Below are 16761 nucleotides of genomic sequence, written 5' to 3'. Positions count from 1 at the left end.
AGATGTTTAACTGCTTGACTGCAACCCTGAAGGTGGAGGCAGCTGGTTTCTCTTGGACTTGATGCTCAGTTAGTCTCTTGTGAATGTATCACACAGACAAGTGCAGTTTAAATGAACCTTTCCTGATTTTGCCTTTGTTTGTATGTCATGACTCTTACGATAAGATGATGGAGTACTCTGATCTCCATAACTAGATCATGGATTCTTGAAGACTCTTATGACACTTCCTAAGACATTAGATTGTGTACTTTTTTGAGGACAAGGTTGCACCTTGTAAGTCTCAATCTCATCATTGCCTACCACAGTATATGCTTTTGGTTAAATTTATAGATGGTTAAACTGTGGCAAGTCCTAGCATCAGAATCCTACAGTGTTTTTAGTCTGTGTGGAGAACAAATATTCGAGTGTTTATCATGTGCTGGATGTTATGCTAACCTTGTAGGAATAAGATGTAGACACTGATGTCAAGGAGCTTACCATCTAAAGGAAAGGCATATACATGCCACATCTTCTTTATCCATTCATCTGTCGATGGACACTTAGGTTGCTTCCATGTCCTGGCTATTGTAAATAGTGCTGCGGTGAATATTGTGGTACATGACTCTTTTTGAATTATGGTTTTCTCAGTGTATACGCCCAGTAGTGGGATTGCTGGGTCGTCGTATGGTAGTTCTATTTTTAGTTTTTTAAGGAACCTCCATACTGTTCTCCATAGTGGCTGTATCAATTTACATTCCCACCAACAGTGCAGGAGGGTTCCCTTTTCTCCACACCCTCTCCAGCATTTATTGTTTCTAGATTTTTTGATGATGGCCATTCTGACCATGTGAGGTGATACCTCATAGTTGTTTTGATTTGCCTTTCTCTAATGATTAGTGATGTTGAGCATTCTTTCATGTGTTTGTTGGCAATCTGTATATCTTCTCTGGAGAAAGAAGATGTGGCACGTGTATACAGTGGAATATTACTCAGCCATAAAAAGAAACGAAATTGTGTTATTTGTAGTGAGGTGGATGGACCTAGAGTCTGCCATACAGAGTAAAGTAAGTCGGAAAGAGAAAAACAAATATATATGCTAACACATATATATGGAATCTTAAAAAAAAATGGTTATGAAGAATCTAGGGGCAGGACAGGAATAAAGACACAGACGTAGAGAATGGACTTGAGAACACTGGGAGGGGGAAGGGTAAGCTATGACGAAGTGAGAGAGTGGCATGGACTTATATATACTACCAAATGTAAAATAGATAGCTAGTGGGAAGCAGCCGCATAGCACAGGGAGATCAGCTCGGTGCTTTGTGACCACCTAGAAGGGTGGGATAGGGAGGGTGGGAGGGAGACACAAGAGGGAGGAGATATGGGGATATATGTATATGTATAGCTGATTCACTTTGTTATAAAGCAGAAACTAACACTCCATTGTAAAGCAATTATACTCCAATAAAGATGTTAAAATTAATAAATAAATAAAGGAAAGGCAAACATGTAGAAAACAATGCAATTTAGAGGGCTACGTGCTTTAGAGATAGCAGTGTGCAAAAAACAGTAAGCTCACAGAGCAAAGAGATCCTATTTGGAAAACTGTTGGATTTGACTTTTGAGCTCAGTCTTTAAGAATGAGTCAGAGTTCACCAGATGGAGAAAGAGGAAAGGGCATTCTAGGCTATTGTGGTCATTGATTTTTAAACTTTTAATGTGTCTTGCAACTTAAAACATTACCACTAGAAAAGGGAACCCTCTTGCACTGTTGGTGGGAATGTAAATTGAAACAACCACTATGGAGAACAATATGGAGTTTCCTTAAGAAACTAAAAGTAGAACTACCATACAACCCAGCAATCCCACTACTGGGCATATACCCTGAGAAAACCATACTTCAGAAAGAGTCATGTACCACAATGTTCATTGCAGCACTATTTACAATAGCCAGGACACGGAAGCAACCTAAGTGTCCACCGACAGATGAATGGATAAAGAAGATGTGGCACATATATCCAATGGAATATCACTCAGCCATAAAAAGAAACAAAATTGAGTTATTTGTAGTGAGGTGGATGGACATAGAGTCTGTCATACACAGTGAAGTAAGTCAGAAAGAGAAAAACAAATACCGTATGCTGACACATATATATGGAATCTTAAAAAAAAAAAAAAAAGGTTCTGAAGAACCTAGGAGCAGGACAGGAATAAAGATGCAGGCATAGACAATGGACTTGAGGACACGGGGAGGGGGAAGGGTAAGATGGGATGAAGTGAGAGAGTAGCAATGACATATGCACACTACCAAGTGTAAAACAGATAGCTAGTGGGAAGCGGCCGCATCACACAGGGAGATCAGCTCGGTGCTTTGTGACCACCTAGAGGGGTGGGATAGGGAGGGTGGGAGGGAGACGCAAGAGGGAGGGGATATGGGGATACATGTATACGTATAGCTGACTCACTTTGTTACACAGCAGAAACTTAACATTTTAAAGCAATTATACTCCAATAAAGATGTTTTAAAAAAAAAAAGTCAACTACACTTCAGTAAAAAAAAAGATAGAAAAAGGAAAAAATATTACCACTAATCCTGCCTATCTTTATGATTCAAGAAAAATGGAATTCATGACAGTGTTGGTTTTTTCTTAGATAATCATCCCTTGGCAAGACTCCATCACTTGTTCAAGATATTTATTACTTTCTTATTGCTTTCAATTAAAGATACTTCTTAGTATGGTATGCAAGGCCCCTTGTTAACCAGCTCTGGCCTATCTCACTAGGCATGTCTCCTGCAAGTTCCCCCACAGTATCCTCTAGTCCCAAATCCCAGCACAGCATATGCTCCTGGTGGCTGAACCATTTGCTCCAACCTAAAACACTATATTCTTTCTTGCCCTGTAGATGTAAGTAGGTTCTTTCCTCTTCCTGAAATGTCTTTCCCTCCATCCCCACTTCCCCTTGTTTGATGGACACTTCCCATCTGTGCCCACTCACACTCCCCTACTCACACATATACACACAGCATCAGCTCTTTGTGCCTCTAGTTGGTAGAATGATCCTTAGGGATGAATGGAGGTCTTTGGACAGGTGAGGGACTCCAGTGTTGAAGAGGTGGAATAGCTACTGCTGAGTGTGTACCCTTTTTTTTTTTTTCTCTCCACCAGTCATCAACAACTTGGGTATTTGCAGTTGGCAGCCTTTGGGCTGAATTTGACCCCAAGACATGTTTTCTTTGATTTGCCTTTTTTTTTTTTTGCCATCTTTAAATTAGTCATCAGCATTTAAAACCTGGGATGCTTGACTTAAAACTCTGGCTTCTCTTGAGCAGTTGAAAGGTGTAGCAACTGTGCGTTTCTGCATGGGGTGAGTAGTGAAGCCCCTTCAGAGGGCACAGACCCTCTAGAGTTGTCTGCAACATCCCACTTCCCTTTGAATGAAGACAGGTTTGCCGTCTCTGGGTGTAACTGACTTGGGGTTGGTGTTGAGAGACAAGATATGGATGGAGGTTAAAGGGGCAGGAAATTTAGAAGTATCATGAAGGTGGTGACTCAGGTAAAACGCCATGGGTTTGGGCTGTATTGTTAAGGAGTTGCCATCAGGATGAGGCCCACGCTAAGAAGAAAAGGGAGAGATTTGGGAGTAGATGTCTTCGGGAGGTTGAAGGGTTGGTGCAGTGGGAGCTTGGGCCTGAGAGACCTGGAAGGAGGGATGAGCCGTTGTGCTCGGCGACTAGGATATCTGACTTGAAATTTGAGATTGCTGTGGCTAGTAAAGTAAGTGGCCGAAGTGGAGGGGCAGCAAGGGTCACTGGATTCCAAAAGATCAAGCGAGGTCAGGATGTTGAAACTGCTTCCTCCACATAGACCCGGAAGCTTCCGGTTTATAATGATATACATAAAATAGCTAACAGGTGTTGAGGGCTTCTGTGTTCCCTGCACTTTCCTGGGTACGTTTCACATATCAGTTTATTTAATCCACACAGCAGTCCTGTGAGATATGGGTACGTTAATCACCCTCATCCTACAGGCAGTACAAGTGAGGCTTGGAGGGGTGACGTGTTGCCCAAGGTCATACAGCTCCTCAGTGGCCAGAACTCAAACCTAAGACTGCCGGATGTCAGAGTACATTCTCTGAACCTCCACCCCCGTAGGAAATGGGCAGGAGGCAAAGTCACAGAGAGGGAGGGCCTGCATGAGGGAGGAAAGCGGTAGCTTTCCGTGGGCTAGCCCACGGCGGTCAGCTTGGAGACCGTCTGCCTCCCTTCCACCCCAGGTGAAGGGTGAGTGTGGGGAAATTCATGGTCTCACTGTAAGGAAGTAGTGTTTTCAGGCGAGCCAGGTTAGGACAGATTTGAGTGGTATACTCTGTGATGATGTTCAGATGCTGAGAGAGGAAAGGGTGGGGAAGGCAGAGCAGTGGGCCTGGGAGGATGAGTCCCTGGGAAGCAGAGCGATTCTCTGTGGGGATGTGCATTCCCTTGAGGACGGGAGACCAGAGGACCTTGCACTTTGCACTGATGACAAGGATGAGAGGTCTGGGAATCGACAGCCCACAGGGAGCCCGTGGACGTGTGCTCAGAGTCAGCTCTTTCAGCAGCAGCTCAGGCTGCAGGCAGCTCCGAGGAGGTGAAGGAGCATTAGCCACCCAAGCAGTGGAGGATTTGTCCAGATTTTCAAATAGGAGGTTCAGTCCTGATGTCATTAGTGTTTGTGCGTCACGTGCTCCGGGGAGGAGACAGAATAGTCCCCATCCGATTGTGTTCTGGTTTGTGATTATGTGTATCTGACACCTCCCTAAACCAGACTTCCTAAATGGAGGCTCAGGACCCCGCGTATCCCCAGCCCTACCCAGCTGAGCGCCTCCCATACGCACACACTCGGCAGGTAGTTACGGGACCACTGCATGTTCACCAGCAAGCTGATTCCACGTTCCAAAGCATCCGTTTCTAATACGGTCGGCGGATCCAGCCCTGAAATGGAAACACCTGACGTTTCTCTGATACAAGGTCCTGTCCCCACCAGACCTAGTCCTCCTCCTTCGCAGAGTGCCACGTGCCGGTTTCCCCTCTTTCCTGCTTTTCCCGCCTGGGTCTCCATGCGCCTCTCCTGTCCCCCTCTGCGGCTGTCCTGCCCACCATGGGAGCACACGCCAGTGTCTTTCCCCCGGGCCCGGGAAGGTGAAGGCAGAGAGCCTGCCTGTCCTGGGATGTGGTGGTTATCAGCTTGTTGGGCTGAACTGAGTGCAGTTCAGGATGCCTGCCAGATCCCAGCTCTCACGGTTCAGCAGGGGCACGGGCCCTGGGGGTGCTTCCCAGCCGTGTGTCTGTGCCTCTGGCTCCCTTGCAGGAGGGAGTCTCTTGGGAACTGCCCCAACTCTCCTCTCCTTTAAGCAGTCATGTGGAGGCGGTAACCGATGTGAAGTGCCCTTGCTTTCTCCTGACCTCACCTGCTTACTGTGGGGCTTGACTCTGCAAGATAATTTATGGATCTTCCAGGAACCATGCGGGCCCACTGCCTCTATTTTCTTACAATTTATACCACTTTTCTCTCAAAATTAGCACCTAAGGATAAGTTTCTTGAGCCACAGGCCAGCCTTGAGGATCCAGCCATAATCATCTGCTCCTTGAGAAAGCTGGGAAGAGGGCAGCTAAAATGACTGTGTCATTAGGGGCTTACAGTGGACTTTATCATTATTGCCAGTACCGCATAGTAAGAAATGAAGAGGAATATCTTACCTGCTTGCCCTCAATTGATACTGTCCCTATACTGGAGCATATCCTTCAGTTGCTCCCCGCAGAAAAAAGCAAAACATGACAACAGCAACCAAAAATGCAGAGTGAGTTTGCTGTTGTCTCTGAAGGGAAAGTGGTGAAGAACATGGGGTTTCTGGTTTTACAGGTGAAAAGAGGAGCGGGGAGGCTTCTGGAAGGAGGCACGTGTGATCCTTAGAGCTGGGTGGTGTGCTTGCTGCTGCAACTAAGGCACATGCCTAACCCCCTGGGTGGTGGAAATGTAAGGCATCACAGGAGGAATGAGCAGGAGAAAGGGTGAAGGAGGGTTTGTTACTTAGCAGCAAATCTTACAATGAGGCGGGAGAAGCATGGTGGTCCTAAGAAACTTCCGTAGGGAGGAGTGCAGGATAGTTGGACCCTCAGGTGGGAAACCCATTTCGTTTTGGATGTTTTATTTGCAGTCTTCTTTTCTTTTTTAAACTTATACATACCTAGAAAGAGGTAAGAAATTTAATCCGTAGAAAGATAGTACATCAGATATAATTAAAGTTGAAAATACTTTTTACAGGATAAGAATATGTTTTATGTGTCATTGTAACTTCCTTTGCTGACAGTTTCATTGTTACCCTGTGTGGAATCCTAGTAGTACACGTGCTTTGCCCTTTTAATTCCACATTTATTCTTGTGTAAAGGGAGCCTTCCTTCCCACCTGAATAGAGTTGGTTTTGATTTATAGACAGTGATTCTCCCCTTTCAAAGGGCTCAACACTGAGTTTGGATGTGGAATAAATGCAGGGTTGGGAGATATGTTTGCAGGGGCCTCACTGAGTTGTTTTCCCTCCAGGAAGGGGCAGGGAATAAGGATCTGCTTGGGGAAGATGAGGAGTCTGACAGTTTGCTGCTTTGCTGAGTGGTGGTGGGCGTGGCAAAGAGGATTCCTCTCCCCACGGTGTCTTCTTCTAACTCCCTATCGTTTAGCATCCTTTACAGTTTCTCTAGTCACTCTGGTGAAACAAACTGTTGATTCTTCAACTTGTTGAGTATATTGTTTCTTTTCCTGCATTCCCCTCCAAAACAAAACAAAACAAAGCAGTGTCAGAGACAAGGCCCATCTTGAGCCGGGCCTGAAGGTTGAGGTGCTTGGTAAGGAGGAGGTGGGTGTGGAAGGGCGAGATGGTGATGTGCTCCAAGGACAGGGTGCAGGCGAGGAGAAGCCGCAGAAGGGGATGAGCCGGGATCAGACTGTGGCAATGATGGGAATGACGGTAATGGAATCACAGGATTTTATAGTTTGGAGAAAGCTCATTAAGGTCCAACCATCTTGTATTATGGACAAGAAAACTGAGCATCCCAGAGTTTAAGTGGCTTGCTAGCAGTCATCCATTTTCTGGTGGATGATGGATGGTATTGGATAGTAAATAAAGTTACTGTCTTCTTCACTCTATGTGTCTCTCACTCATAGGCAACTGTATTCAGGCAGGAGCAAGTGCTACTAATCAAAATGTGCTACTAATTAAAATGATAAAACTAGTTGTACATAGCTTTTTCCAACGGAAAGTGCAAATTAAACTGTGACGATTGAGACACTGCACCTTTAGGAGCAAGTTGTTCAGAAAGTGGGTCCCAGATTCCCTCCAGTGGAGTCTCCTGGAGAGCTTACTGTACAGGCAGATTCTGGAGCCCTGCCCCAGACTCTGACAAACAGTCCATGACTGTGGTACCCTGGAATCCGCGTTCTAAACAAACTCCGTAGTCTTTCCCTCCACAGACTGATTTTGAAAAGCACTGCACCAGTTAGCCCTGAGTTTAAAATTTATAAACATAAAAACTGTAAAAACAATGCATGGCCTAACCTCTGACTTACTAGCCATGAAAAAAAAAAGTTTATTCTAGATTATTGTTTGGATGTCTTTATGTCATTCATTTTTTCATTTACAAGACAAATAAGACATGCCCCTGCACTAGGGGAATTCACAGGAGAAAGAGTAGGATTTTGACTTCATAGGAGGAACAGGTCCCCTCCAAGAGGAGAGAAAACTAATCCTGGTTGCTTTTTTGGTCAGAGAAAGCCTTGTAGGGCGGTGGCCTTAAGGCTGTGTGGAATTCACCTGGGGCAAAAGAGAGGCAGGGATTTGAGGAAGAGTGGGCGCTGAGCTGTGGCACTGAGTGATGGGAGTGGGCGCTGCGCTGCGACGCTGAGTGATGGGAGTGGACGCTGAGCTGCGGCATTAAGTGACGGGAGTGGACGCTGCATTGCGGTGCTGAGTGACAGGAGTGGACGCTGAGCTGTGGCACTGAGTGACGGGAGTGGACGCTGAGTGACGGGAGTGGACGCTGAGCTGCGGCGCTGAGTGACGGGAGTGGACGTTGTGCTACGGCGCTGAGTGACGGGAGTGGACGCTGCGCTGCGGCACTGAGTGACGGGAGTGGACGCTGAGTGACGGGAGTGGACGCTGCGCTGCGGCGCTGAGTGACGGGAGTGGACACTGCGCTGCGGCGCTGAGTGACGGGAGTGGACGCTGCGCTGCGGCGCTGAGTGACGGGAGTGGACGCTGAGCTGCGGCGCTGAGTGACGGGAGTGGGCGCTGCGGCACTGAGTGACGGGAGTGGGCGCTGTGCTGCGGCACTGAGTGACGGGAGTGGACGCTGCGCTGCGGCGCTGAGTGACGGGAGTGGACGCTGCGCTGCGGCACTGAGTGATGGGAGTGGATGCTGAGTGACGGGAGTGGACGCTGCGCTGTGGCACTGAGTGACGAGAGTGGACGCTGAGTGACGGGAGTGGGCGCTGTGCTGCGGCGCTGAGTGACGGGAGTGGGCGCTGCGGCACTGAGTGACGGGAGTGGACGCTGCGCTGCGGCACTGAGTGATGGGAGTGGATGCTGAGTGACGGGAGTGGACGCTGCGCTGTGGCACTGAGTGACGAGAGTGGACGCTGAGTGACGGGAGTGGGCGCTGTGCTGCGGCGCTGAGTGACGGGAGTGGACGCTGCGCTGCGGCACTGAGTGACGGGAGTGGACGCTGCGCTGCGGCACTGAGTGACGGGAGTGGACGTTGCACTGCGGCGCTGAGTGACGGGAGTGGACGCTGCACTGCGGCGCTGAGTGACAGGAGTGGACACTGCGGCACTGAGTGACGGGAGTGGACACTGCACTGCGGCGCTGAGTGACGGGAGTGGGCGCTGCGCTGCGGCACTGAGTGACGGGAGTGGACACTGCACTGCGGCGCTGAGTGACGGGAGTGGACGCTGCGCTGCGGCACTGAGTGACGGGAGTGGACACTGCACTGCGGCGCTGAGTGACGGGAGTGGACGCTGAGTGACGGGAGTGGACACTGCACTGCGGCGCTGAGTGACGGGAGTGGACACTGAGTGACGGGAGTGGGCGCTGCGCTGCGGCACTGAGTGACGGCAGTGGACACTACGCTGAGGTGCTGAGTGACGGGAGTGGATGCTGAGTGACGGGAGTGGACGCTGCGCTGCGACACTGAGTGACGGGAGTGGACGCTGAGTGACGGAAGTGGACGCTGCGCTGCGGCACTGAGTGACGGGAGTGGACGCTGAGTGACAGGAGTGGACGCTGCACTGCGGCGCTGAGTGACGGGAGTGGACGCTGAGTGACGGGAGTGGACGCTGCGCTGCGGCGCTGAGTGACGGGAGTGCGTGTAGGGGTTCAGTGAATGGCAGATTGCCATTGTTACTCACGTGTGCAGGAGCATGTAGAGGGGCCAGTAGAATGTGGAAGCTAGAGGAGAAGTAGAGCCTAGACTTGGGAGCACCTTGTAAGCTGTACTAGGACTCTGGGACTGTCTGTATAGACCAGGAAACAAACGACGGGAAGGGAATGCATGAGAGTGCACTGCCTTTGAGCCCGCAGAGCCAGCCAGCGTGGGCCTCCTAAGGAGGGGAGTGCCCTCTAGGGGCTTAGATGATTTTTCTGAGTGCTGTTCGTCTTTGTACTCCGCCACCCACATGCCCACTAAGCTGAATCCATTACCTACTGGAGAGAGAAAAAAAGACAGCTTCACCAGCCTACCTGGCTGCAGCTGTGATTACATTCTGCAGACATTTATTAGTTTGGTACCTTGACTGATGATTATCTTAATACTGAGGATAACATTAAAGGCTTGATTTTTCAGGCAAATGGCAAATGCAAGTTGCTTCTTGTTGAAGGTTGAAAAGCCCTTAGCCCATGATTCTGTTTATGTGAACTGACCAAAATAGGTAGGTCCATAGAGAAAGAATAGAGATTCGTGGTTGCCAGGGGCTGGGAGAGGATAAATGGGAAGTACAGGGTTTCTTTATGAGATGATGAAAATGTTCTAAAATTAGGTAGCAGTGATGGTAGCACAACCCTGTGAATATAAAGACCATTGAATTGTATACTTTAAAAGGGTGAATTTTACAGTATGTGAATCGTATCTCAGTAAAATTGTTATTTTATTTGTTTTCTTTAAAAACCCTTAGCACTTCTGCTTCAGATGTCCTAAGAGAAGTATGGTATTTGGGGTTTCAGAGAGGAGCTATTATCTGAGGTTGGCCTGGAAAGGCAGATGGTATCTAGACAGACAGCTGGAGATGAGGGCTAGATAAGGAATGTTCAGGAGAGAGTAGGGTGAGCAGTGGAAAGACAGCAAAGGGAGGGCTTGTTTGGAGAATAGAAGGTGACTGTAGTATCAGGAGAATGAAGAGAAATACTGCGAGATTGAATTCGAATAAAGATCTGTGGACTTGAGAGTGTTGAATGCTAGGCTGAGAAGTTGATCAGTTAAATGAAGAGTAACTGAAGGTTTCTGACTACAGAAGTACAAGAACTGAGCCATAGGATGGGCGTGGCATGAACTGGGAGAAGGGGAGACTTTGGTGAGAGGAGACCAGGTCGGAACCTAGAAGTTGGAGGAGGGAAGGTTTTAGAAGTGAGGGGTAAGTGTGGACATCGATTTACTCATAAGTTAGTCTGTTTCCTTAGCTACCAATCCACATGTTTTCTCCATTCCATTGCTTGCTGTTTATCCAGGCATTGGGGTAAAGGGTAAGAGGGAGATTGGGAGGAGGGACCAAAAAAATAATAAGAATGAAGAGAAAAGGTGATGAGGGCAAGATTCTGTCTGAGTGCTTCAGTTGTTCTGTAATTCAGTGACTCACTACAAGAAGACTCTAGGGGAGTGCCCTCTAGGCTCTTCTAGTGGAAAACACAGGATAGGAAACCTTGTTTGATTTTATTATGTATAGACATAATAAATTTCCTTGGCAAATAAGGGTCCTGATGAGGCCCCCGTTTGTTACCTGAGAGTGTGTGTAGACTATCTGTCGAAAAATAACTCACGTGAGTTGTATTATGTTGAACTCTGTGAAATTGCTATTTGACTATTTTTGATATACAAAGAAAGCAGTTTCGTGAAGTCTCAACCTAATAGATACTTGCTCGATAGATATCTGATGACAGCCCAGATTTTAACCTTTTCTGATTCCTTCATAAGTTCCTTCTTTATTAAGGTGCTAATGGTCTTGAACCTCTGCTAGTCTCAGGTTCGGGGAAGCTGTGAAGAATCAAAAGGTGGCAGTAAGTAGGGAGGGCTTTCCAAGGGGCTGGTAGAGAAGGGAAAGGAGCTGGGAGCAAGCCTGCCGGCCAAAACCAGGGCATCTGAATCCTTGGGTCTTTAGTGTGCAGTCATTCTGCGTTTAGAAATAAAAATTCAACCTAAAGGGTTTTCCTTTCCTAAATGGGTCACTAGGCAGTTGTGCAGTTTTAGATCTTCTGCAACATGCTGGAGACAACCTGTATGGGTCTCTGAGAAAACAAGAGAGATGTTTCAATGTTGGGAAATAGATGAAATGTCAAAAGCGGGAAAAAGGGCAAACTTAGTCATGGTTTTCAGGTTGGTGTGATTTCTGTCGGCCCAGCAGAAAGCCTGGCACGCAAGTGTTGAGGAAAGGTCTCTGAAGGGTTGAAAGGCATCAGAGGAGGTATTTATTGGTTGATCGTATGCTCCCTGGTGTTTAACCTAAAGTAATTTCCTCGAACACGTCAGTGGGAGAGAAGGGGAATTCCCAAAGATGTGGAAAAAGGTTAGTCAGCTATTCTTGTAGGATGCTTTCATTGTAATGACATCCAGATATTGGGATCAGGGTGGGGCGTCTCAGTACTCTACCCCCATTAATCTGTAAACTCTGAAGAGTTTAAGTTGTACAGAGTGTCAAGTGCAATAAATATTGTTACTGTAACATCACAGGGATATGATCATCTGCTTAAAACTGCAGTGCCTAGGCACATAAAAATGAGAGACTGTGGGATAACCTTACCAGGGACTAAAAGCTCAGTTCATATTTACTCAGCTGTAGAAGGTGATTGTTCTGTAGGAATAGAGATTATGAATCAAGAGCTCCCGGCTTTGCTCACACAAAACAGCCAAACATTTATTTTAAACCATAGTCAGAAATACCATTGCAGCAAAACTTTAATTACCTAACACCCTCTTCTCCAATATAATCTGTATATAACTATCTCCCCACATGGAAGAAGCGTGAGAGGGGATATTCACACCTTTCCAGTGGCTTTAATGGAGTTTGGTGTAAATTTTAACTTAATTCGTTTCCTTTTTAGTTCCACAGTTAACTATAAATGTCATTAAACCTCTAGGCCTGATTATGGAAGTACTTGTGGACAACAGTCACATTTTAATTTATGAAAGATCCAAAGAAAAATAGAACAAAACAATCAAATAAGAAGAGGGAAAAAACAGAATTAATGTGCTAATGGTTCTTCCTTGCTGGGAATGTTACCCTCCCCTGATCTTGGCCTCTCTGTTACATAAATACCCACATACTTCCGGCAAGGATGTCTCTTTTTAGGATGTCTTCCTTTCACTCCTGCCAACCTGGGAACTCCCTTAGTCATCCTCTCTACCCTCTGACCCACGCTTCCATTGCCAGGGGAGTCCCAGGGCAGAGTCTAGCTGCTCCTTCCTTGTATTACAGTTACATCCTGACACCCTCCTGCCCTGAGCTTCTCATTTCCTGCCTCTTATTTCATTACGACACATCAACATCAGGCAGTTGACAATATCTTTTTCTCCTCTTATATTTACCTGCCTCTTATTTTCCTGTGGTCAGGCAAGTTTTGCAGCGGAGTTGAAGTTAAGGGTGAGAGCCAACAGAGGTAGTTTGCATTCAGAGAAATGCACACATGCAGCTTAGAAGATCCAAAACATCAAGACTTTCAGCTTCCAGATAGCTGTCACAAACTCCATTTGCTAAAGCTTATGCCCTTTATTTATAAAGCTCCTCGGTCTTCAATCAGAATCTATTTCTTTTATTATACACAATTATAAATTAATTAATGTAGCTCCAGAGGAGGATGCTACTAGACACAATCACGAAGATTTAAAAAAAAAAAAAAAAAAGCCAAACTAATAACCTATTAGTTGAAAGACGAGTCAGAAAATTTGCTGAAAAACACCTAAAGGTCAACAGCAACCAAGTAGCAACATAGAATCATTTAACGCAGGAGCATCATTCTGTGTCAGACCGTGCAAGCATCACTGATGTCTGGAGTAACAGGATAATGTATGCATGTAAAGATGGCCCTGAGTCATCAAGAAAATGTTCGTTATGCTCAATACCAGTCTGGTTAAGTAAGAAATGAAGTAATGCATTTTAGGAATATTTCTGTCAAAATGGTTAACGTTAAATATCTGGACATATACTAAGGAGATGAGCCTTAGTTATTTGGAATGCCAATTATGTTAGGACCCGCTCCCCATTCCCCAGCGACACCAGATAAACAGGACAGTGTCACAGAGAGGGGTGAATAGTTTTCCACAGCCACTTTGTTTGTGGTCTCCCGACTTCTATGTTGTTGTTTATTCATGGGGTTTTCCTTCCCTTTTCTTTGGTTTCAGATGCGAGTGTCTCTCTGGCTTATGTGGTTTCCCCGTGTGTGAGGTGGGATCCACTCCCCGCATAGTCTCTCGTGGAGATGGGACACCTGGAAAGTGCTGTGATGTCTTTGAATGTGTTAATGGTACGTGGGGTTTCTCTTGTTCTCAGAGAGTGTACATTTGTGCAGGAGGAGGAGGGAGGGTTCAATCTAGCTGTTTCTGTCTTTTAAAAGGCAGAGAATATACTCAGGGACTTGATGAAACTCAGAAAGAATATTTGTTTAAGATCCCACTAGGCAGTAGAGAAAGTTAGGAAAGGAATCATCATTCCATCCATTAGAAAGAGCATTTTGGAAGTGTAATCACAGACTGCATGTAGCCATCATATTCTGCTGTGTTTCAGTAGTTCAGAAATTTTAGGATTGCAAGAAAAGGATCATGGAAAATGTGGTCGTATCCCTCCTATCATTCAAGATCTCATTGCATTATTGTCAGAGGTAATCTTTGTAACTAACACCACATTGGAGTGTCCACAATTTGAAAGAGAAAAGACACTGTTCCTTTAGTTTAGCATTTTCCTACTTAGAGGAAACACCTCTGGCCATTACTTGGTCAGTAGTATTGGCCTAGTTGGAGCTGGAACCTTGTGGACCAGAAAAACGATTCTTCAGTCATAAGATTACTTCAAATAGAATCCGCCTTTCTCCCTTGGTGTGTGATGACCTGGCGTTTATTGAATTTAGATGCTAGAAGGGAGGAGAGCCTAAAACATGTCCCTCCATCAGAACTTTCAGAATAAAAACAAAGAATAAACTCAAGTAAGTGAAATGTCAGTAATGTTAGAGGACATTATTTAGTCAACACCTAGACACACAAGGAAAATGATTTTGGATTTGGACAAATACAACAAAATTACGCATATAGAAGCGTCCATATTTGCCACCTACAGGAAATCGGGGTTCAGAAGATTTTCTGCCCTCCTCCCAAGCTGCCCCTCCCCCACAAGAAAAGGTTATATTAAAGTCCAGACCTGTCACCGAGTCCTGTAGTTTTTAGTCCAGTGGCTGCATATTTTGTTTTGTTTTGCTTTGCTTTGCTTTGCTTTGAAGAAACACTTGTAGTATGGCTTTGTGATTAGAAAAGAACATAGACTACAATTAAAAGACTTCAGTTTGAAAACTAGTTCCTCCACTTAGTAGCTGTGTAACTTTGGGCATCCCTTGGTCTCCCTGGGCCTCAGTTGCCACATCTGTCAAATGGAGTGAATAACAGTAAATTAAATGAGGTTTTATATGTGAAGCACTTGAAATTGTGCCTCAAGAGCAAATAGTCTATAATTTTGTGTGCCCACCTCCTGTTCATATCCAAAGATGCTGTTCTGGACATGGCAGGGGGATGGAGAAGGTGAGGGGAGGATCCTGATTTAAAGACCTTTATAAATACTAGCATGCAGGGAGAGGTGCAGGAAAAGTTCCATGTGCATAAATCTCTTCTCAGTGCTTCTCCCCACCTGTGTTATTATCCAGCCGGTAGTAATGTCTGTTAACCACCAGCAAATGGCCAAGCCTCTGGTATTGCTGAAGTTAGTTGATTGTAGGTGACATTTTGTGAATATTTAACTTGTACCATTGAGACAGAAATAGTTGGTCCTGTCCTGGGCTCCCAGCATCTCAGTTGTGCTTCCTTCTAGTATTCATCCCTCTGCATGTCTGTCTCTCATGCTAGAATCTGAACTGCCAGAGAACAGAGAATCTATCCTTGTGTCTGTGTTATTAGCACATTGCCTGCCTCTCAGAGTGCACCCAGGTTCTGATGGGTAGTTGGGTGGGTGAGTGAGCAAGTGATCTGATTTATATCATCTTAGTTCCCTCTAGAGTGGCTGTTAATTATCAGCCCATAGAGGGCTTACTTTGTGGGAATTCGCCATCTTTACTGCCCTACACTTTAATCTTAGGTCTCTTGTCCCCAGGAAATATCACCTCTAGAGGAGTGCCTTTCTTCTTTCCTTGCTTCTTGATTATAGAAACCCAAGTGTCGTGACTTTCTCATCAGGACATTAACTTTACATCTCTCCCCAGTGTGATACGGTTTGGACAGCTGATAACTGCCCCCCGCCCCCTCAGTGCCCTTGCCCCCATTTATAGAGCCCATTTATAGAAGTCACTTCAGGAACAGGACTTGCCTTCAGCTGTGAGAAAATGTTGAGATGACAAAGCAGTCACAGGATTTCTGGTGTTTGCCTCTTTCTTGCCACCATAAATTGGTTGGGTGATCTTTGCTTTATTTCGTGTCCTGCTACAGTGTGTCTATTTCTATATTAGTCATTCAATTGTAGATGAGACTAGAAACTACAGTCCTCTGAAGATTCAAAATCCCACAGAATAGTGTGTATGGAATTCTGTCTCAAAGCCTGTATTTCACTTTTTTTGTCACATACATACACACATACACACACCTCCCCTCCACACATACATATATTCGTATGTAAGTGTATGTGTTTGTTTGTTTATTTGGCAACTGGTGCCCTGGGAAAATCTTACTGTTGTCATAAGGTCACCATTAGAGGATATTACATATCAAAAATTCATTATCATTGCCCAGATGAGCAGAGGTCTATTTTATATATACATATTTCAATAAGCCATATATATATATATATATAGCTTTAAAATATATATAAAGCCTTGCTTATGCACAAAGGATTTGAGGCAACTTTACACTGAGAACAGATACAATAACACAGTGGTAGAATATTAATGAGAAAAGAGAATCAGAACCGTAGAGTTGTATGTAAAAGTTGAAAATGAAAAGCAAAAAGAGAGTGCCTACAGGTATGCAGGCCATAGCATCTGTCTGTTTAATTGTTGGAGTTAAATGTCAAGTTAGGCCCCCAGCGTCCTGGCCATCAAAGTGAAAAGGAGATAGAATCAGATCTGCAGTTCTTATTTTTAGAGACAAGAAGCCTGCTGAACAGGGCAACCCTCTGCTCATATGGAAGCTTGAAAAGAGAGCGCTGGATGACACAGTAGATCCTGTCCTTAGTTGCTTTAATCCCTTAAATGTGGAAACAGATTTCCTCTGGCTGCTCTTCTCAATAAAAAGCAAAAGCAAAATATTAAAATACACCTCAGCGAAAGCAGTTTTCAGAGGTGAGTTTGACACCCGGCTGGAAC

General features: G+C 45.6%; 1 protein-coding gene across 5 annotated transcripts in view; it reads left to right on the top strand.

Annotated features, from left to right (window-relative positions):
- The window catches only part of CRIM1 (cysteine rich transmembrane BMP regulator 1), a 208751-nt gene that overhangs the window by 108855 nt on the left and 83135 nt on the right, over window positions 1-16761 (top strand). For all 5 annotated transcript variants that reach the window (XM_019942869.3, XM_033838733.2, XM_019942872.3 and 2 more), the window contains one exon: window positions 13610-13731. In XM_019942869.3, coding sequence (XP_019798428.1) covers window positions 13610-13731 — 122 coding nt within the window. The remainder of the gene's footprint in view (window positions 1-13609; window positions 13732-16761) is intronic.

The sequence above is a fragment of the Tursiops truncatus genome, chromosome 14, assembly GCF_011762595.2.
Source record: "Tursiops truncatus isolate mTurTru1 chromosome 14, mTurTru1.mat.Y, whole genome shotgun sequence".
In the NCBI taxonomy this organism is placed as follows: Eukaryota; Metazoa; Chordata; class Mammalia; order Artiodactyla; family Delphinidae; genus Tursiops; species Tursiops truncatus.
The sequence above is the reverse complement of the archived record's forward strand: the minus strand, read 5'-3'. Positions and strand labels throughout refer to the sequence as shown.